Source organism: Oxyura jamaicensis, chromosome 3 (genome assembly GCF_011077185.1).
Source record: "Oxyura jamaicensis isolate SHBP4307 breed ruddy duck chromosome 3, BPBGC_Ojam_1.0, whole genome shotgun sequence".
Classification (NCBI taxonomy): domain Eukaryota; kingdom Metazoa; phylum Chordata; class Aves; order Anseriformes; family Anatidae; genus Oxyura; species Oxyura jamaicensis.
The window spans coordinates 49,024,245-49,046,848 of NC_048895.1; the positions used below are offsets into that span (position 1 = coordinate 49,024,245).

The 22,604-nt window shown below is 37.8% G+C and overlaps 1 protein-coding gene and 1 long non-coding RNA gene across 8 annotated transcripts in view; one reads left to right on the top strand and one right to left on the bottom strand.

Moving 5' to 3' along the window:
• UTRN (utrophin) overlaps window positions 1-22,604 on the top strand; it is a 344,112-nt gene that overhangs the window by 321,297 nt on the left and 211 nt on the right. For 6 of the 7 annotated variants that reach the window (XM_035321865.1, XM_035321866.1, XM_035321867.1 and 3 more), the window contains 4 exons: window positions 6,024-6,132; window positions 7,678-7,764; window positions 10,340-10,362; window positions 11,858-14,018. In XM_035321865.1, coding sequence (XP_035177756.1) covers window positions 6,024-6,132; window positions 7,678-7,764; window positions 10,340-10,362; window positions 11,858-11,866 — 228 coding nt within the window. In that variant the 3' untranslated portion in view covers window positions 11,867-14,018. Of the gene's footprint in view, window positions 1-6,023; window positions 6,133-7,677; window positions 7,765-10,339; window positions 10,363-11,857; window positions 14,019-22,604 lie in introns of those variants that run through there. The other variant, XR_004749455.1, reaches the window with a different exon arrangement.
• LOC118164364 lies at window positions 9,528-18,479 on the bottom strand. The gene is made up of 3 exons (XR_004749456.1): window positions 18,469-18,479; window positions 15,883-15,887; window positions 9,528-9,652 (listed from the first exon to the last, which is right to left on the bottom strand). It is a non-coding gene; the product is annotated as an uncharacterized LOC118164364 (long non-coding RNA).

The following is a 22,604-nucleotide window of genomic DNA, read 5'->3' on the forward strand; positions in this document are numbered from 1 at the left end:
ACTATTGTGAAAGTCAAATGAGCACAAAATGATACAAGTGCTGGAATGATGTCGGTAACTTACAAAGCTTACAGACAAGTGCAACAGTTTTTTTTCCAAGTTAAAAAGCAGAGGGAAGAAAACATATACCCTATTCCAAGTAGTTCTACCAATCACAAGCTGTATGTGACTTCAGCTTTCCAGTCTGTCCTTACATTATTTGTTTATTGACACGGTTAGTCACTGAAACATTTCTTAACATACCAAAGACATGTCTAATATGCAAAGGAGCAATTAATTCCATTTAAAAGTCCAATTCTTGAGTAGCATATTTAGAACAATAAGCTACATCACAATGGTCTACTTTGAAGTAAATATTGCAGGCAAGAGCCTTTTAGCAAATGCCTGTAGCTAGAGATTGTAGGTTTCCTTTGCTGGGAGAGAGAAATGTTTATTATTTTTGAAGCCAGAACATGGAATCTAGATTTTAAAAAATAAATAAACAATCAAACAAAAAACAACAGCAACTTCTACATGGTGTTGTTTGAGAGGTTAGTTTTTACTACATTGTGTGTGGAAGCTTGAATGATGAAGAGAAATTTGTATGAATCTTTTTCTCATAACTAATTATTATTACTATTGGTTCAGAGTCCAGAAAGGCAAATGATTCCTGCCTTCCATGAATCAGGTGATTGGATGTATATGTTACAGGATTTAACTAAGCTAAGAAACAGGCTGCATAAAACAAGTATCAGAATGGCCTAAATTCCTTCTGTAGATAGTACTCCTACCACAGTGGTGAAGATTTTTTGTTTCACTGGCTGACGTGGTCATTTTTCAAGATAGAATTGGCAGAATAGCGTTAAACTGCATTTGCTCCAGTGGCTTACATACCCCTCTAGCTGAATATTTTGTTGTTGTTGTTACTGTCATTTTGGCATTTTCAATCAGTATTTGAGTAGCTTAAATATTTAACAGGGACAATAATTAGTGCAACTGTTGATAACAATCATACATGAAGTAAATGTCTTGGTAACTGTAACCAAGACTAGGTGTTTCAAACAGTTTAAAATCTTCAAAGAAACAGCTGTAGAATAGAAACCCAAAAGTTCTGCCAAACCCACAGACAGTTTCAGTTTAGTGCTTACAGCATGGAAATGCTCACCCTTTAAAACTTTTCTAATGTAGTTATGGCTAATCTTATTAATAATATAATTTTGTATTCTTTTTAGTACCTTTATTACATTGTTAATAAGATCTCTAGGATATGCATTTGTGTTGTGGGGGTGGGAGGGGTGGTGGTGAGAACAACATTCTTAACAGTTCTACCTTTTGGATTTTTCTGAGCATTCTGCAAGTTTTGGTTTCTGATAGGGTAAGGTAGAACTAAAATGATCTTTTGCAATATTTCTGATTGTTTAAACCTTATTTGCTATATTCTGTTGATCTGCTTTTTTCTGTCTGAAGTCTCCCTCCTCTCTGGGAGTCATGCTGGGCTTCTGATTGCTCCATGTGCCCTTCCCAAAGCTGTTCCTATTTCTCTTCTGTTCTCTCCTAACAGAGTAGCTGGTATTAAGTCAGGTATGTCAGAAGGTTGGCGTTATTGCTTTTATAATATATCTGTGATTTTTCAATATGGCTTTCTAAACACATCCTTACTTTATTATTTAGTGCTCTTTTTGACCTGCCACTTTTGCAAACTGTCTCCAAGGAAGCTGAAGCTACTCTCCTGAAGAAGATTCAGAAATTGTAAATAATTTCAAATTTTCAGAGTGTGTTCTTTGGAACTTCTTTATATTGACATGAATACAGTTTTGAAGCAGCACTGTATCATGTTGCTGTCCCCTTTAACTTTCTGGAAAAATGACCATTCTGCAGTATTTTGCAGTGGCATCTAGGCCATTCACAGTCTATGGAAGTCATTGCATTGAAGATTGTCATAAGTCCAAATGTCAAAATATATAACTGTAATTCCACTAATAATAATTACTGGTATTAGAGGACTCCTCTATCTTACAGCAATTTCTTTGCCATGACTGGCATTTCATGCTATCTCAGTTTCTCTCTTCTGTCAAACAGCAGGTCTCTCTATTTTTCTTCTCCACTTAACCTCTTGACTGTTGTTTATGTTAATAACATGCCACTGAATCTAAAATACTGGGACTTTTTTCTTTAAGAGATACAGAGTGAGTCTATCTACATACAGATATTTGGGTAGAAAATTAATGAAACTTGGAAACTTTCCTACAGTAACTGTTTGAGCATTCCAAGGTGTTCTTTAGAGAGCACCTTTAACAGAAATGGGCATGCATCCTCCCTGCACATTTGCCTACTTCTGGTCACAATTCTGAGATTAACATACTATTTTTATTTTAGCAAGCCCAAAGGATTGGGAGCTGTCACAGTGTTGTCATTTTGTCCGCCTGATTGATTATACTGCCAAACAGGAAGGTGAAATAGTACTGGCATGTGACAGCTTTGATACCACAATTTTATGTTAATCATATAGAAAATAAAATAAAAAAAAAAAAAAAAAAACATTTAATCCATTTTCACATTTCTTTTTACAGCCCTTTTAGATACTGCTTGGGCAAAATAGAAATAAGACCTATTATGAAGGGCATTTAAAATCTACTTGCATTTTTCTTTGCTCTTCTGAACAAATGAAGTGAGGTTTCATATTGGACTTGATATTGAAGTTAATGGAAGCTAACATATCTGTCAATGGATATATGATCAAACTGTAAGAAAATGTAGGTAGGGGCTAAAGCTCCGTATCCTGAGAAAAGCAGAGGAGTTTTAATAAAAGAGAGTGAGCTTTCTTGGGGCGTGGGTTTTTATGGTGGTGGTTGTATGTTTTGGTTTTGTGTCTGGAAGAATAAGCCTTGAACAAGAAGAAACACGAGCAATGAATTTGGAAAGGGAATTTGCCTGTTTGAGGAATTCAGAGATTGGGGGTGGGGGGAAAGCTTGCCTTTTTTTTTTTTTTTTTTTTTTTTTTTAAAAAATACTAAAAGCAACAGAAGTCAAGGGAAACTGCTACAGTTTATCTATCCCTTAACCTACAGTTTGAGCTCTTTCTTGGGAAAAACACCAGACACCAGCAGGAGCCATAGAGAAGTAAAGCACTGTTGATCAAAATTGCTTAAACTAAGTATCTCCCTTGAAATGCTTTAGAAACCTTTGTAATAAGAGAAATCCCTCAGTTTCAGAGTTCTTTGGAGTAGAACTTATGTGTCCCTTTGTATCTTTATTTGGTTTTGTATAAAAAGAGAGAAATTTGTCATCTCTCAGAAACTGCAGTTGGAAACTTTCCTAATGTCTCTGCCTTAAGGATTGTCTGCCAGGTTGTTGTGAATAAGAATGCCTGAACTTCATGATGCCTAGAGGGGGCTGATGATAGTGATCAGATTTTGTGGGTGTTTTTCTACTTGGGGTCAAGTCATGATTGTATTGAGTTTTGATTCCACAAGTTCTTGGTGCTCATTATGTAGCCTTAGACAAGAGCCTATGACTTTTCTGTACCTCAGTTTCTTCTCCAGTAAAATTTGAGTTTTCTCCTGGTAAAACTGCTGAATCATATAAATACAACTATAACCTCACAATTATTTTGCATTAAGCTTTGTTCAGTACCTAATTATTTGGGTATTTTTCTACTGCAAGAGCCCTTCCCTTGTTGCTCCAAACCCTATTACTCATCTCCTGAACTGTATGGTCTTCCCTGACTTTAGAAGAAAAGAATTTTGGTTTTGTTTGCCTTTTCTTGTTGTTGCAGTCATTGGAATTAGGTAGTGTAACATCAGTATATTTAAATGAAAATGAAATAATTATACATTGTCCTCTGATTAGAAAAGGTGTGTTTTAAAAAATGAAAAAAAAAAAAAAAACAGCTTCAACGTTTCATTCTGACTGCTGCAGCAATATAATATACATCAACGTAAAGCATTCCAGGATGTTTTATTTGCTCTCAGTTAATCTGCTATTTGAGTCCTTTTGCTCTGTGGTTTTTTTTTTTTTTTTTTTTTTTTTTTTTTGTCATTTGCAACAGCACTCCTAAGTGGCACTAAATAACCTTCACTACTAATTCGTCATTTAAGTTTGTAGGCATCTTGTTTCTACTGTAATTAATCTTGACTTTGCAGTGCCCCTTCCTCCCTCGGTCATCTCTGCATCATTTGTTCATGATTTGCTTCAAGAGGGGCAGGAATCCAGCCCAGATGCAAGGCTGCATTTTGAATTATTCAAATTCTCTCTATCCATCTATTCGTGGTGTGGGCAAGCAGCTACTTTGGCACTTTGCTGCCACAAAGTTAGCCGCTAAATTAGCGCTAACCTTATTGTTCTATATTGAAGTAACTCAACCCTTGAAGAATTTGCTTCATGTCTTTCTCTCTAAACTCTTCTTATACAGAGGTTGCTGGCTATACCAAATTATCTGGGATTAGTTACCCCAGGCTTGTAAATTGCCAAACTCATTTTACTGAGACCCTGTGACTGGTTGAAGCCTGATAGTGAATAACAAACTACTCAATAGGCATTCACTGTTCATACGGGTGTCTTGATGGTAAAACCCTTGGCTAGCTTGAAAGCATTTCCATTTTTCTTTGTCTTCTAAATGCAGAGCAATCTTTCTTGATTTATTCTTTTACTCAAATCTGAAAGTTGGTATTGTTATGCTGAAAGAGAGATGAGATTTGGAGGAGAAAAACAGGTCTTCTGAATGCTCAAGGGAACATTTCCTTCTATTTCTCATCACTGTGTGCAAGGAATATCTTTCATTGTTCAACAACTTGCAGTTTTTTTGTTGAAGGTTTTTTCTTTTTAAACTTAAAGTTGTAAAAAATTGTTGCACTTAAGGCTGTGGGCTGCAAAGGAGCAAAGATGTGCACAAATCAGTTGTTTTGTATATTCCCTCTGCATTGAGTCTCATGGCTGTTTTAGACACTTTTTCAGTCTCAGAAATAAAGTCTTAAAAATAATGTTATTTTGGTATTACTTCTGTATCTGCTCTTGACAGATTTAGTTAAATAATATGCTCTTTAAACTGTTCAGAAGCATTTTGATGGTTTGCAGTCAAAAAGATAAATGATAGTGGCAACAGTTTCAGCTCAGATTATGTAATCGCCTCAGATGTAAATGCCTTTCACGTGCTTTTGGCTTTCCAGAACAATCAGTTTTGGAGCTTAAATATTGTGTAACTCCTCTCTTCTTCAAAGGATTTCTTACAAGAAAGAAGGGAAATGCCTGTGCAAGATATCCCTTCCAATATTTCTGAGTTGTTAAAGTGAGGAAGTCTTATAATCTTTTCTTTGGTGTCCACACACATACATAATCTCAAGCACATACATGACTGCAGCTAAATGAAATACAGACCTTCAGTGTTTGAAGTTGTTCAGGTAAATTTAGGAATCAGACAGGCTTGCCTACAACACAGTTTTCAAAGTACATAGTTTTCTGGAAATCATGTAGTAAAACTGTAAAACTCCCGGCGCCCCCCCCCCCCAATCTGGCATCCTCCACGCTGTTGTGAAGCAGCATCAGCAAGAGTGATGGATGATACTTTTTAAATTGAACAGTTCTCCTGAATCTTGTGTCTTTGCTTGGCGTGATTGTGAAGGAGTTTAGTAAAATTATTTCTGGTTTGAACAGGTGTTTTTAAGCATGATCAGTCATTGTACATACAAGCAAACCCAACCCCAGTAATACCATTTTATAGTCTTTTGGTGTAGCCGAACAGAAAGCCTCATCAGACTGCCTGAACATAAACTGTGCTTCTGTGGTGCACGCTTGCAGCTGAGCACTGTTTTTAACAAGATGACTGTTAACTGCCGTCTCATAAGAATTACACCTAAGTCTAAATTTTTGTCTTCAAGTTGTCCCTGATATAGACCTAAGCCAACTTTCTATTGTTTAGAGAGAAAACAATAAAGAGTACCAAAAGAAGAGAGGGAAGGAGGGGGGAATCAAGATGACCATATACAAGCCCACGCTTCAATTCTGTAGATATAATTTACATAAATTACATTTTGTTGTCTTTCCTGTAGCCTGAGTCAGACTCCAGGGTTAATGGCACCTCCCCCTGTGCTTCACCCCAGCATTTGGCTCTTGGCTACCCGCTTGAGCAAGAGACAAGCTCGCAGTTTCATCCAACAGGTGAGTGTTTGATCAGATAACATGCTGTGTGGGTCTGAAGGTGATTAGTGAATAGTCTTGTTTGCATCTTTCTGAAATGGTTTACCAGTAAAAATAAAAAGGAACTGATCTATGTGATGCTACTGGGAGCAGTACTTAATGCAGCTGGAGCTGCTGCTTCCCCACACCTGCAAACAGCTGCAGTATCTCAAGGATCCATGTGACGCTGAATTATGGATTTCTGTCACTAGATTTCTTGGTCCCATCCATTTTGAGCTATTGAATTTACTGGGCTAATCCGTCCTAACTGAATGGAGAACCAGATTGCATTGGAGTGAAACAACCAACAGCTGTTTGTCCTACAGTACATGCATGCAGCCAAGTAATCTGACAGATACAGGGACAAATATGCAAAAACATATAATCAAAATTTCCCAATGGCTGCTTTAAAAACTCATGTATCCTCTGCTTTTCCTGGTACTTTGATGACCCCACCCCTCAAAGGCTTCACATCTTGAGGAATTATTTAGTATTTAGTAGTACAGCCACTGCACATGAGATTTCTCTCTGAAATATTATTTTAAACTCTCCAATAGCAGAGCTCATTAATTCCACTGGGAATTAGCAGAAATAATTACGGACCACTGAATGTTCAAAATTTGGAGAAAAAATAACCAATTTTTCTCAAAAATTATCTAAGATAATAGATAATAAATATCTAAGATAATAAATACCTTAGATAATAAATATCTAAGAAGAAAAAAAAAACAATTTTTCTCTAAAATTATCATCCCTATGTTTCTTTTCAAGCCTTTGTGTTACAGATTTTTTTAAAAATCTGTGGGAAGACAAAAATTCTCTTACATACTGAAAAGTTTTCATTCAGAATGGGCATGTGTTTCTGCTATAATTTATCTGAAAAAAAGCAAAACTTCTCTCAGTTTGATTTAATGCAATCAGTGAGATTTATGAGTGAGGCTGCCAGTTGTATTTCCTAACCATTCCACTTGCTAATTTTAATCGGCTTTTAAAAAATATTGTGGCAAGGAGGATTTTAACACTAATGAAACTTCTGCTTCTGATTGAATAAACACTGCCTAAAACATATTTATTTATTTACAAAAAGAATTATATATTCAGTCTGGAAGTTACATGACAAATCATCTTTTTTTAAAAAAAAAAAAAGAATACTAATTGAGCAGCTACTGAGTACAATTCCTCCATCTTGATGACCTTTTACTTATCTATAAATTCTCATATACTGGTCCTTGTTGGCAATTCCTTCTAGTTAAATCTGGGGTGCAATTGTTGAGCTTTAATAACAGGGAAATTCTTTATGCTGCAAATCAGTAATTCAACTTTCACCTCCTCTCCCAAGGCTGGCAATTATCAATGACAGTTCCTGCACGTTAAATTATAAAGGCTTCAGCTAGTGGTTTCCCTTGAAATGTAAAGCAATATTTGAATGGATGGTTGGATGAGAATGCTTCTCAGAATGTTGTTGACTTTTTTTTTTTTTTAATTTTGTTGCTAAATTCATTGCTCTTTTTGTTGTCATGTCTGCAGATGACTTGTTAGTTCCACCTCATGATACCAACACAGATCTAACAGATGTTATGGAGCAAATCAACAGCACATTTCCAGCTTGCTGCTGTAAGTGTAACAAATTATGTCTCTGAGAATAGTATTGAATTAGAGGTGGACTAAAGAAGAAAGAAGCCATTCCCATGGTACTGACTAAGAAAAAAATCTTCTCTCTGATAAGATTTCTTGTCAAGATATACAAGCTACATAATTCTGTTCTTTAAGGTTGTTCAACGTACACTGTTTGTGAGGGGAAAAATAAGCTTGTGTTTTAAATGACAATTATTCACTATAAGAAAAGCCTGTTGCTCCATATAGAATGTTCATCTGTGTCTGCACAAGGGAAAAGACAGCTAGAGTCCCATTTGCTGCTGACGTAAACCCTATGTAGAACTGAAGCGAATGTAAATTCAGAAAAAAAATTGAAAGCTGCTTCTCTAATAGAAATTGAAAGAAATGCTGCAGGCTACAGTAGGGACTATAGCCCAGTTCTGAGTCCCCAAACTAATTATTGAAGTAGTTACTAAACTAATTGGCCAGAGGAAATAACTGTTAACCACAGCACATAACACCTTTCCCTACTTAAATACATTGAAAATTAATCTTTTATTAGGTGTCTATTAAAGTAAAACCAAGTGGCTTCATATGCATGGCTTATATCAGCTGATACACATTCCTGTTGATCCTGTTCCTTGCAGGGTGTCACTGCCCTTACAAAAATGAGTAGCTATCTTTCTGGTTCCACCAGTATTTCATATAGATTGGTGGGTTTGGCAGGGATGGGGTGAAGTGACAACTTTGTTATTTAGCGTTTTTTTTTTTTTTGCCTACATACATAACATATATATCTTCATCTTCACATCTTCTGCCTTAGCAAATGAGTAGTGAAATTTGTGATATATTATTACACTTTCAACAGCTCTTTAAAATGAAGTGTAATAGTGATGGTCAGTTTTAAAAGGCACAAGTAAGAAACAAGTGTTTCTGCCCAGTCCTTCTGGAAGCATTGGAGCTCTATTCTATTCTATCATGTTTTGAAAACTCAGAGAACCCTGTTAAAATACTTCTTTTATCTCTTGTATATACGTTGTTCATCTGTGAAGGACTGCATCAGAGAAGATGCGCTTTCCTCATTTTGAGAAAGTAAATTAGTATTTAGCAAGATGTTTTGTTTCAGCTTCCCTTGATGTTTTCGTTGAGTTCAGTAGTTCACAGCCCATTGCATTATAAATTAAGGAATTGATTCTAAGGAGCATCTCTTCTTGAAGCCATCAGCTAGTGGAGCTACTTAGCACAACCCAGGGGCGTGTTTTGTGTATACAAATAAAGAGAAAATGCAAACAAATCATCAATTCTTGTTTTTGCAAATTTCTGTCTGGCATATAAAAGCAGTATAGCAGCTACTGGACATTTGGCCCAAGTGAATTTACAACAAATTCGTAGAAATACTTTGCCTGCCCCCAGCTGTCAGGGGAAAAAGAAAAATAACATCTCTGAAAAAAGTAAGGGTTCTTTCTGCTAATAGTGTAAATTGAAAGTAGTTTAAAATACTTACTTTTTTTTGAAAGTAAAAGGGATATTTTCTTGTGGACTGCCTATGGAGTCTCCAGCCTTAGAGGTTGTCAAGGCTATTGTTGGCAGCAGTCCTGCTTTGAGTCAGAGGTTGCACTAGATGACCTGCAGAGATCAACCAATGTTGCTGTGGCTTTCTGAATGAAATTCCATCATAAATATTAAAGGTCACAATAGGAGGCTTTTCATGACTGATAGAGTTCCAGGTCAATCTTTTTTAAAGTAGTCATGAAAAAATATACTTAGAATACTGCTTGCCAGCCTTCTCCAATGCTCCTGAGTCACTCTGCACACTGTTCATCACTTTGTTCTCTATGACTTCACAATACTATCGGAGTACTTAGCATCTTCTTGGGATGCTCTGCATATCTGAGTGTTTTGGCTCCTTAAGTATGTAAGTGTCTACTGTAATATTTAAGGCCTCACAGCATAGTGGATATCTCTTTTCAAAAACTCTGCAAGGTAGGGGCATTAACAGCGCATACATCTTGACTTACTGTTTCTTAATATGGAAGAAACAACAGGCACCAAGACTTGCAGCTGTTCATTGTGAGAGGTATTGGGAGGATTGGAGAGCACTCTCATTATGGGGCCTATAGCTCAGTTGTTTGGCTCTGGACATGCCTGATGTCATGAATCCTAAATTCCCCTTAAAGAGCGACAAATTCCAAGAGGGTAGGTCAAAAGCTTTCCAGCCTAATGGGTGATATATGTTCCCCAGAGTTTAGAAATGGAGTTTTGAATTCTTGTTTATTGAATGACAGGGTCAAAAAAAGAATCCAGTTACGTCAGTCATGGGAATGTTCATTTTTCGGTGGTTTAAACCTGTGAAACTTGTGGTCTGTTGAGCCCTGGGAGTTTGTGGACTACTTCCAAAGGATGCTTAAAAAGGGCAGAGAAAGACAAGTTCACATACTGTGCATAACTCTGTGCGGATTTCCCCATGCTGTTAATTGATTTTTTTTTTTTTTTGAAGGAAAATGTTATTTTTACTGCCTTTGTTTATATACTGCCAAGATGCAGAATCATGTAAATTTCTAACTTTCTTTTGTTTTTGTTTTTCTATTTGCAGCAAGTTTCACTGGCAGACCACAGGTATGAGTCATGTTTACATATTTGCATAGTCATTGGAATTGAAGTTCAGACATTGTGCAGTTCTGGGATGCTGACCACATGGAATCAGCTGAAAATGACTGGGGACAATTAGTTTCAAGCCAGCATCAGTTCTGCAAGATCAAAGCTGGTTCTTGCAACAACATCCGTATGTGCTTGTGCCCTGGTACCCGTAGCTCCAGTTCCATCACCGTCTATGGATCAAGACCTGCAAAGCATCTTAGGCATTAGATTAAGCTGCCATCTCTTGTTAGGCAACCACTTTACAAACCCAAAGAAGATATCTGGCTAATTTCACAGTTCACAAAAAAATGTGGAAATCAATCTGGTATTTAGATACTACCGTGTTCTTGAAACTCTACCTGGTATGAATCACCAAATAAATTTATTTTATAAGCAAGAGAAATAGGAAAAACACTTGCTACAGGATTTGGTTGATATTAGAGCAAATTTATGACAAATAAGGAACAACATAATCTTGTGTCAGTGCAGAGTTCTTGAAAAATTTAATTGTTAAATAAGTCTTAAAGATTAGCACAACTTGCTCTGTGCTAGGTTTCAGAAGAATGGAGTGATAGGCAGAGTCCATTCACTCCCCTAAATGGCTTCACCTTGTCTATTAATCCACAGGTTGCCAGGTCAGACCTCCCCAAAGAGAGTATCTAAAAATTCAGAAATATTGCTCAACAAACACTTTCATGGATTGTAATATCTTGTATTAGTAAGATTGTCCTCCCAGACGGGAATTTCTCCAGGGAATGGGATGAATCATGCCCTGCGGTCAATGACTCAGACTTTGGGTTTCAGTGTCTTAATAAAGTACTCTAGTGAATTAAATGAACATTTTTCAGAAATCCTTCTTGTAAGCAAGCATAGTGATAGCTTTCAGTGTTCTCAGTGATTAATATTAATCTTCATAAAAAAGCATTTGATTTTTTAGATGCAGAATGATTCCCAAGTGATCTCATGCTTGAAATACACCATTCCAGAGCCATTTAAGAAGGGATATTTCCCTGTTTTGCAGAGAACAGAATCCTGAAACAGGAGCCTGGAAATAAGCATCACATTTTAAGGGGATGAGTCCAAATCCTGGTTGTGCATACTCTGCATTTTTACCACTGAGGATTTGGATAGAACAGTAGTTAGCCTACCCTTTTTTTTTTTTTTTCCTATGGGTACACAACAAGGAGAGCATGTAAGTTATATTTACTACTCTGTAGTCATAACATCCTTTGGGCTTTACTCAGCAAGAATTTTAAATGCTGCAACATAGTAAAATGAGGATTCTCTTAACTACATGCCTCAGTGATTTGCTGAGTCTTGTGACAATACATCTAAATTTTCAAAGTACTTTTTTTTTTTTTTTGGAAAATTACTCCTGAGTCCTTAACTGAACCGAGTCCAGAGTATTTAGATCTCTCTTTAGAGGACTGTGCATACTAAACAGTACTGACATGGTTATTTCTCATCATTACAGGCAATGTGAAGTGCTCATTTGGACGTCAACCAGTGCTTCTTGATGTGCAGTACAGCCCTTTTCTACAAAATGCCAATCGCAAGTTCCACTTCATCAGAAGGCTGCATGGGACCTTGGGACATGCTGTTCAATTTGACTGCGTGTTCTACTTGAAATAGTAAAACACTGAATACCCAAAGATGAGGATGTTGTTTTTATAGTATTGTTTTTTTCTTCTTCTTCCCTTTCTATGCAACTGTAAATTAATGAGCAGTGGAGTATTTGTCACTGATTTGTATAAATATACAGCCGCGGGAAAAGGGGCAGGGGCTTTATATACGTTCTTTTTGATAATCGTAAAGAGAACTGCTAAGGAGTTTGGAGCAAAATGTTACATTTATACATTCCTTTCAGCTCTTTGCTTTTACATTGTAAAATATCCTCAGTTATGTTCTCACTCATTTAATGTTCTGTATGGATTATTTATATGCTAACCATCTGACCACACAGACTCCAGAATTATTCTTGATTTATTGTCAGGATTGGCATATGAAGTTCCCATGATTTGCATTATTGTTACTGTCTAACTAAACTTGCCATTGAGTACAAGCTACAGTATTTTAACTCCATTAAACAAGGTAAACTCTAATTTCAAGTCACATAATTATCATACACCAAAATGGTATTTTTAACATTCTTTTAGTTATTTCCATCCAACACACTCCATTTGGAGGATTATTTTTTTAAGCCTTACTTTACTTTGAGTCAGGAGATAGCTAAAAAAGAGGACTTAGATGATAGGTTAATTTGTTTTTAGTAAGGTCTAAGTTAGCGTAATCTTGCCCAACAAAGCTTTGCTGTTCCCTGCTGTGCCAAACTTGTTTCAAGTTTTGGAATTTACAGTTTGTGAACTAAAGCTCATTTCCGTGAGATCCCCTTCTGATGATCTAAACACACCAGTCTTTTATCTGCCTCTTGTAAATAAAGAGACAATTAGAAAGCCTTTTCCAATACTATTAGTGATGGAAAGTTTTCTTCAAAGCTGCAGTGCTCTTAGATGTTATCATGTGGCATTGTAATCTTGCAACTCATCTTTATCTTTGAAATCATTTATGTACTTTGAGTAGGGATAATTATGGGAAAATTATGTCAATGATCAGCTGATCTCTAGTTTTAAAATAATCATAAGAGATTTTAATGCCTTCATGGAGTTTACAATGCTGCATGGACACTTGATTTAATTTCAGGACATACCTTTAATTTGTAAAACTGCATGCAATATATTTCATGTATAGTGGAGAAAAATGATACTATGTTGTTCTTGATTATTACTGAAGAAAAAGAGTCTCAAAATGGTATTGGAAGAGTTATACATTTTGTACCAAAAGATGCTAGAGGACTTTAAAACAGAAAGTCAGGAATTTCTAGTGTTTTTGTGAAGTGGTGCCAACTAGATAGTCCTGCACCCACAGTACTTACTCCTGGACTGCTGCTGCTGCTCAAGGAATTGATTTGGGCAGTGTTGACCACATTCTAGTGTTGGCTCCAGTGCCAGTTCTTTCTGAACCCTTTGGCAAATTATTTAACCACTCTGCCTCTGTTTTCCCATCTGTAAAATGAGGATTGATAGTACTTACCTCTCAAAGGTGTTGTAGAGCTTAGTGTCTGAAAAGCTCTATATAAATGCTAAGTATTATTTTGGAGTGAGCAGAGTGAAACTGTCAGGGAGGGAAGAGAAGATGCTGGCTACTATAAATGCTTCATCTATTAAAAAAGTAGCATAGTTATTCCGAGAAGAAAAACAAACGCATTTTACAGAAGAGGAAAGCCATGACCACCTTTCTACCTCAGACCTATCTTCATGAGTAGTATTGGAAATAGCTTTATATTCTGTTCTCTGCAAAGTACTTTGCTTTTATCAAGCTTATGTCATTCTCTAAGCAAAGAACCCTTAAAAATAACCCACCAAACAAGTAAGTAAAAGAAAAAAAAAGGTCTCATTAGTGAATTTGGTGGCTTTTATTTTTGTTCTGAATATGAGGTTATGTATAAAGTTGTTTTTCTGCCTGTGTTTGTATGCATCCTTTGTCCTCTGCTGCCAAGTAAATGCTACTTCAAACACTACATTGTAACATTCTTCCTCTGAGACAATAATAAATAAAAGGAATATATTGCAATAAAATGAGTAGTAGTATAAGTTCTTTAAAGTTTTGTGGTATTCAAGGATGGCACTTGTCATTGCTACATCTTGTAATTTTCATTCTGAAGAGAACTTATTTTAAAACAGCAGTGCTGTATCAGTCTATTTCTACATACTAGCATTTTGGAGTGTGGTTTTCATTTTATATAAATGAGATAAAACACTGTTTTTTCCCATGGGTCTGTGCATATCTTCTCTAGTATTCCATCTTTAGTCTGAAATCCTTCTCAGCTGCATGACGGATTTTAAATTCGACTAACTGAGAAGCAGACTGCTTTTATGCAAAAAAAAATGTTAGGTATACATATTAAAAAACAGCAATAATACATGAAGCTCTGTCAAACATTAGGACTGTAAATTAGCCTACAATGCCATTCAGTCAACATGCTCAGCTGAAACACAGCATTAGGTATTTGCTTAGGAAATATATACTTTCTAGCCCTACCATGTGCTGATTTTAGGTGTTTGCATTAAGCGTTTGTTAATGAGTGTGTCAGAATTATGATGCTTAAAGGAGTAAAAAAAAAAAAAAAAAAAGTCCACAACCCCAACAATTTTGTTTCCTAATAGTAAGCTGGCTCTGTTTTCATGTATAGTATTTTAATACTGATTTTTTTTTTCAAAGTAACGATTTAAAATGTAAGTGTCAGTAAGGGCATTTTCCCTCATTTTGGGAAAGGATGCTTAACAAATAAGTCATAGGAAAAATCAGGTAGTTTCAGCAGTTAACAAGGAGTATGATTATAGAAACAGCAATGTCTTGAGTCAAATTACATTCTGTGTTCAGAACAGTAAATGTATCAAGGAGGAGGAGAGTGGTAGATTAAAGAATCTATAAAACCACAAACTCTTAAAGAAAAAAAGTTATGACTTTTATGCCCTCCGTGCCCTAATCACTAAGGTAGGAGGTGCCAGAGCTCTGTATCACTTTGATGTGCTGGGCGGGAACCCCACAGCTTAAAGCCACACTTCAGTGTGTGCCATGAAGGGCCTGGGGGAACAGAGCAGTACCATTTCTCACCAGCTTGCTGTGCGGCTTTTCTTGGGGTTGGGGAGGGCAATGGTGGGACAGAGCAGCCTCCCATCCTCAACAGACCACGCAACGGTAAGCATTCCCAGCTTCTCTGGACAATCTTACTTTGAGCACTAATCAGCCTCTTGTGTCCTTCTGGACGGGGATCGGCGCAGGAGTGGTGAGCACTGGCTTGCCTCCCAGTAGACTGGGTGGAGGCGTCCTGACTGGTGAGAGTGGGGGGCTGCATCTTCTGGGGCCAGGGGATGGTGTCCAGTCCGATGCTATACAGCCTGGTGAGTGCCCTAAGTCATCTGGCCACGGACAGAGCTGCTGCACCTTGTATGTGGCTTTAAGAGTAAGGATTTCTTGAGGAGAAAGCACCCATCTTGGTGGTGAAGAATCCCGAGGGGAAAAAGTAAATAAATCCCTAGGGTTGGGTTTAGACTTTTCTGTAGGGACCTAGTTTTTATTTGTGTGTGTTGAGGCAGCTTTCCTTCTCAACTTGATGTTCTCAAGCAACACAAAAGCTAATGACAAATGACTCTTTAATGCATTTTCTGTGCAGCGCTTTACTACTAGTGGTTCCACTCAAAACTCACGTTAACTTAAAATAACCTTACTTTTTTAAACTTTGAAATCCGGAAAATATTCTGAAAACTTCTCTTTGAAAATAGTTCTGTAAAGAGTATTTTGAACCATGCAATATTTTTCTCTCCTCAGCTATTCTCTGTTTGTCAGAATTACTTCACATTTCTGTGTCGTGGCTTGACACTGTAAAATGCTGGGGCAGTTAGTGCCTGCTAACCAATGAAAGGACCAAGGGGTGCAGACCAACACTGCACAGCGGTAAGCAGAGAGGAGCTAATGCTGCACTGTTTGTTAGCGTAAACCTAATGGTAAGCACCTGTTAGGAAAAAAAAAAAAAATGCTTGTTTCTAACCACTAAATGCATAAACTGCCATGCTGATAACTGGTTAAAGCAAGATGAGGTAGCACTGACTGGTCCTTTCTTCTCCAGGGAAACAGTACTGTCAGGCTTGTGTTCTTGTACTGCTGCCATTCAAGAACAAATTAATATGATTTCAGTCACTGGGGAAAAAGAAGCTTTAGAGGGATGCCCTGTCTTTATCAAAAAGCAGCACAGAGAATCCAACTCTGTTTGATTTTCTATGTATTAGAGCCACTTTCTGTATTAGCTATTTGAAGAGATTGCCAAAGCCCCGTTTTCCCTGACATAGGATTTTTCACTATAAAAATGTGACCTTTCCCTAAACATCATGGGTAGACACATCTCCCTCATGTGACTGATAAACCCAGACTAATTCTGGTATCTAGGTCTGCTCAATGCAGAGTAGACCTCACTCATTTATTCCAAATGCTACACTAGAAAATGAATTTAAATATGCTTGGCTTTTTTTTTTTTCTTTTTTTTTTCTTTTTTTTTTTTTCTTTCTGTAAAAGATGTATATGCAAATACGAGGGATGGAGAAGTGGGGAATTGTCAGCTTTCCCCAACCGTGTGCAACTGCAAGAACTGAATACAGATTTATTTTATTCTTTTATTAGGCATAATAAATAATAAAGCAAAACAATGTTTTCAAAAGAAGAATTAAGTTCCTGTACCAAAGAGCTCTCAGTCTAAAATACAGAATCACAGAATCACAGAATAGTCTAGGTTGGAAGAGACCTCCAAGATCACCGAGTCCAACCTCTGACCTAACACTAACAAGTCCTCCACTAAACCATATCCCTAAGCTCTACAATACATGCATATCCATCGGACTGAGAGGGACGGGGGCTGACAGCATATTTGTTTAAATCTCTATTACAAAATGCCCTTGAGCTGAAGCATTATCAAGTCAGTTTATTTTCTCAGAAATATGAGATTGATGGATCTAATGCAGACCACACTGCAGAAGTTTGTTGTGTATTGGGGCTTCATCTTCAGGAGAATTTCTACTATGAAACAGATCTTGGATAGTGGTGGTATTTTTTGTTTTTTGGAGCAAGGAAAGGCTCTGCAGATGTTCAAGCCTCACTACGTGAGCTACTTACTTCGATTATGAGACACGAGCCCTGCTAGGTCAAAGAGACGGGACCCGGGCACAAGAATTCCTGTCACCCCACTGTCCCCTGGGTCAGGGGCTCTGTCCTCACTACGGTTGCTACTGTGGTTAAGAGGAAAACAAAACAAAAACACATTGAGCTGAATTCAGTTTTTTGTTTGTGTAAAATGCATTTCTGTAATGGGCAAGCTTTGGATTTATGCAAAAGACCAAAATATTTTTTAAACGTTTACAGGACAAACTGGCCTCTGGAGAGAGACTGTATTTTTGTTCACGCCTTTCATAGAGAGTTGTCCTAAGAAAAACCTTTCTGAAGGTAAAGCAGACATGCAGCTGCAAAACTGAGGAATCAATCCTGTCTACTGCCACGCAGCAATGAAGCTGTCATTCTATAAAGCTAAGTATTCTGTTCCATAATGACAACAAAAATCAGTCTTACAAATCCAGCCAGGGTATCACTTAGTAACAGTGGGGCATTAAAAAAAACTTAGTGGGATAATATATTTGAGAAGAAGAGCTCCATTCAACCTTATATGCAAATAAATCTCTCAACAATAGCAAGCTATACATTATGTTCCTCACAGAAGGATCTTTCTTTCAGTGGCCAAAGATGAAATATTCCTTGGCTTACATGTCTTTGGGAATTTATCTCCTGTCTTTAATGCCACTTAAATATTCATGATGTTCTAGCAAAAATTACACTCTGCAACTTGAAGCTTTGCTTTAGAAAGAACAGCTGCAGGCAAGCACAGCAGCCTTCTTTGGAAGGGGAAAGCAGTGTTTTCATAAACTGCTTTTCTAAGCACCAGTACCGGTCTGAGACACCAACAGGGGATAGATACTGCCAGGAGCGGGCTGCTTCAGCTTCTCCTCCCAGGCATCCCAGCACTGCATCAAAATGTTGCAGGCAACACCAAGGAATCCTTCAGATTGAAACCTGCTCTGTTAGCATGCTTTTCAAAAGTGATAAACCAGAGGAGCTGAGTAGAATTCCTGGATGTGTGTGTTAATGATAAATGCATACGCAGAAAACCAGATAGACGGGATCTGTCTTACTTCTTAGTTGTTATCTCTGAAACGTAGCATTTGCAGATGAACTGTTCATGCTTTTGTTAGTCACTCGTTTTGCATAATTGAGTGCCTTGAAAATGCCTGGTACATTTCTGACATGTAGTAACTAATATTTAGCTTAGAGAAACCACAGTTCAGAAATTAGGATAGCCTCGGGTAACTAGCTCAAAGAAAGATACCTTGGTATTAAACACATCCAAAACAATGGAAAACATAAAGCATCTTTACAATTTGTTACTGGCTGGAATAAGTGACCTGGTTATACAAAAATAAAGAATACGTAGCATTGCAGCAACCCTTCATTCATTCCTGCACATGGAATTCCTTTTGCCACCACAGTACCCGATATGTCTTCAACTGTGATATAAATGGTTTGGAAAATCAGGAGGAAAAAAAAAATGGATGGGACAGTATCCTTTACCCCTTACTACCAGTTTGAGAGTCTCGAGCTAGTTAAGAAAAAAACTCAACATGGATGAGAAAGATTATGACCACTCACCCAAACTGTGTGTGGAAAGAGGTTACTGGTTTTGATATATGACTGCCTGAATCCCTGGCCAGGTGAAGCGTAAGTCCAATGGACAACTCATATGACTACAAGCCAGAAGAGTTGGAGTGGCCATGCAATAATAGGTAGCAACTCTTTACTCAATTGGATAATGACAGGACAATGGGGGATGATTTTAAACTAAAAGAGATTAAAGATTTTAAAGATTTTTTTTTTTTTTAAAAAAAAGATTTAGGTTAGTGATTAGCAGGAAATTCTTCACTCAGAGGGTGGAGAAGCACTGGCACAGGTTGCCCAGAGAGGCTGTGGATGTCCCATCCCTCGAGGTGTTCAAGACCAGGTTAGATGAGGCCCTGAGCAACCTCATCTAGTGGGTGGCATCCCTGCCTATGGCAGGGGGGTTGGAAATAGATGATCTTTGAGGTCCCTTCCAACCCAAGCCACTCTAGGATTCTAGCTTGAGTCTTGTCCTCCATCCTCAGGGACACGAGCTTCCTGAAGGCCAGAACTATCAGCAAAGACAGAGATGAAGAAGGGATTCAGCACCTTAGGCTTTTCCAGGTGCTTTGTCACCGGGTCCCATTCTGCAGGCCAACAATTTTCCCTCATCTTCCATTTCCTGTAGGTGACCTTGTAGAAGTCCTTGCAGGGGTCTTGGCAGCCCCCACACCTTCACATCCTTTGTTTAGTTCTTCCTTGTTCATGACTAATGGGTCTCTCCCCTCACCAGCTCCTTAGCTCACCTGTTAGAAAATTGTCATCAGTGCACTCACTCCAAGAAGTTGTCCCTTTACTATTAGCATAACTCTGAGCCAATGCACCATCTTACATGGAGCTGTGAAAAAAAATCTGCCATGAGAAGTGACAGATGAGTAGGGAGGGACCTTTTAAGCACAGATGCTCTTGTTGATTTTGCTTAATACCCCTGAAAGTATTTTGGTGAGCAGTTGTGAGGAGTCTAATGAATGGCTGTGACACACAGACATGCACAGAGGAAGAAAAACTGTCCAGATGTATTTCTTTCTCCCCAGCCCCAGAAGCTCCTCTGGAATGGAAAGCATAGCTCTGACCTACCTGCTTTCAGCAGACTGCAATTACAGTGCCTATCAATTTTCTGTAAAAATACAGATGTGAACAAATGGAAAACCTGAGTGGCTCAAACATGAACAGAATAAGAATGTTACTCTAGCCCCTACACCCCAGTTCTCATAAAGTTTTCCTTTTCCCAGGCTGAAAAGGTAAACTGGGTGAAATGGAAGTAGAACATCAAAGTAACCGTTCACTTTTTGTTATAAATATGTCTGCTTGCTTGCTGAGGAAGGAAAATTAAGAGTCACTGAATGTGAAAGATAATGATTTTTTATTTTGACCTCTCATTTGGTTTCTCACAGTTCACTACCCAGTTGGACACCCGGCTCAGCCCTTTGCCTCCAAAACTGGACATGGTGCTCCAGCCCCAGTATCCTCAAATAAAAGGGAGCGGTCACTTCCTTCTTTCCAGCTGATCTCAGCTTTGCTGAGACAGCTTCTCTCTGCTACCAGAGCTTGCTCTCAGGACAATAACCAAGTCTCTGCAGAAAAGGCAGAAGCTGATAGATGAGATTGCTGATTTCTGGGTTAACCCACTTAATATAGACCTTGATAACTTTTGGAAAAGAAATTCTTCTGATAATGACTTAAATTATTGTTATTGCAGAGACATTGGCTTTGTTTTCTGATGAATCACTAGTGACATCATTTAGAAAAATAGGATTAGGAGAATGGGATTAGGAGATAAATATCATTGAAAATGCCACTACCATGTATCTGCTTTTCATCTAGACTTGCTTTCCTGGGCACAGACTCACGTATATGTAGATACGTATCCTAGGTTTTGGTTGGCTTCTTTACATGTTCTGAGATCATCAGTATCTAAACATGGGTTAAAAAAAAAGAAAAAACAAACAAACAAAAAAGATAAAACCAACCTAGCTTTTCCATTAAAAATTCTGTCAGTTTATTCAGGTTGTAGCTCACTTCATTACTTATGACATCTCCTATGCCTTATACCTTATACTCCTATGCCTTACTACCAAGTGTACTAAAAAAAAAAAAAAAAAGGTGGTACTCTTTCTTTGCCCAATGCAATGTTCCCATTGAAAGCTTCTTGGAAAGTATGTCTTAAAATAACAACTTTTTGTGAATACTACAATGTCATTACACACAACTGAGTTACATTTCTTACTAGCTGATTACAAACACTCTCAAATGAGATGTCTTCATGACACTGTTGATTTTAGGGCTCTTTATGGTTCAATATAAACCAAAACAGGAAGGCATAATCATGCCTTTCAAAGCTATTTGAAAAATACATTAGCATACATACTGCAGCTTAAGCCTGTCAGCTCTGTCTGCAGTCACTGCATTTATTTGTTAGTTTTACCCAGTTGCAAAGGAAAGACAAGTGATAAATTAAGATTATAGCACGTCTGTTTCCACGGAGATTGGGTAAAATATAGCATTTTAGATAATGCAGTTAACAGCTTAAATGGTGAGAGTGATTTTTTCTAAATATATTTTGCCTGAATAGCTGATACAGACAGATGCTTAGGAACATGAATTGTTTGGTTGTTTTTTTGTTTGTTTGTTTGTTTTGTTTTCTCTAGCTTGCAATGGCAGTATTACATCTCCCTCAAGCCATACATACTTAGCAAAAGGAATGAGATTAAATTATGTGATTAAAACCACAATATTCCACACCCATCAACCTTCCCCTCCTAGACTGGCAAAACTAATGAGGTAAATTCAGAAGTACTAGTATTGTAACAAAGCACATCTCAAGGTTCAGTGTTGCAGACTATCCTTCCAGTAAGAAATGCCTCAAAAAGCAACACAGATGATGATTTCAGCATTATTTCATTTAGGTGACATATACCAAAGCCAACTGCGTATAACAGGACAGGGTTATGCCAAAAGTAGTTAAACAGATTTATCTATGAGAAAATGAAAATAAAACTAACAGCGGAATCCCACCCAAATCCTAATCCAGCTGCCTCAGTGCCTCCTCCTTGAGCTGCTGCCCCCACAGGAGGGGGGTTGCCAGCCTCCCAGGGCTCACCACCAGGGGCAAAGGCAGGGAAGGGGCCCAGCCCCTTAGCAGGGCCTTAATACTCCACAGGGCCCCTTGGTATTCTTTTGGTGGCACCCCTTGCTCAGCAACACTTGGAAAGGATAGCTGTGTTTATCTGGTGGATATTGGCAGCACAATGTAGGTAATTAAGTAATAATCACCTCAGAAATGTGCCCTTACCCTAGAGCTGGAGAAAGAACAGGGATTGAAGGCTGGGGCAATTATCTCACTGCTAGCTTCAGGGAACCAAGCACCAAATAAGCATTCCTATCAAAGCCAGCAAATAATTTGGCCAATTACCTATTCCCACATCCCCATCAAAGTTTTGTGATTGAAGATTGCAAACACTTACACTTAGCCTTCAGCTTAGTATTTAGAGCTCCATATCGGAGCTGGCTCTGCATTAAAAATTTATCCATGAATTACTGCCTAGTGTCAATACAAATCTCTGTGAGTGGGGACATGCAGGAAACACTATTATTCTGTGATCACAAACCATCTTTTGTACATATAAGCATGGTGTCTGTCAGGGACTGAATTGCACTTTTGGGTCAAACTCACACTTGCCCCATGACGTCTTCATCTTGCTTAAGCAGATTTAAAACTAATGCAGCTGCAAATGGTGTCAGCAAAGGCCAGTTTTCAGGAAAATTAGGTTGTGAGTGAGTTAACTAAGGGAACTTGAGGCCAGATTTTTGCATTTGTTGCTGTTGGCAGCACACGAGAATGCAGCATAATCTCTAAACTCAATGTCTTTCTTTCTTTCTTTCTTTCTTTCTTTCTTTCTTTCTTTCTTTCT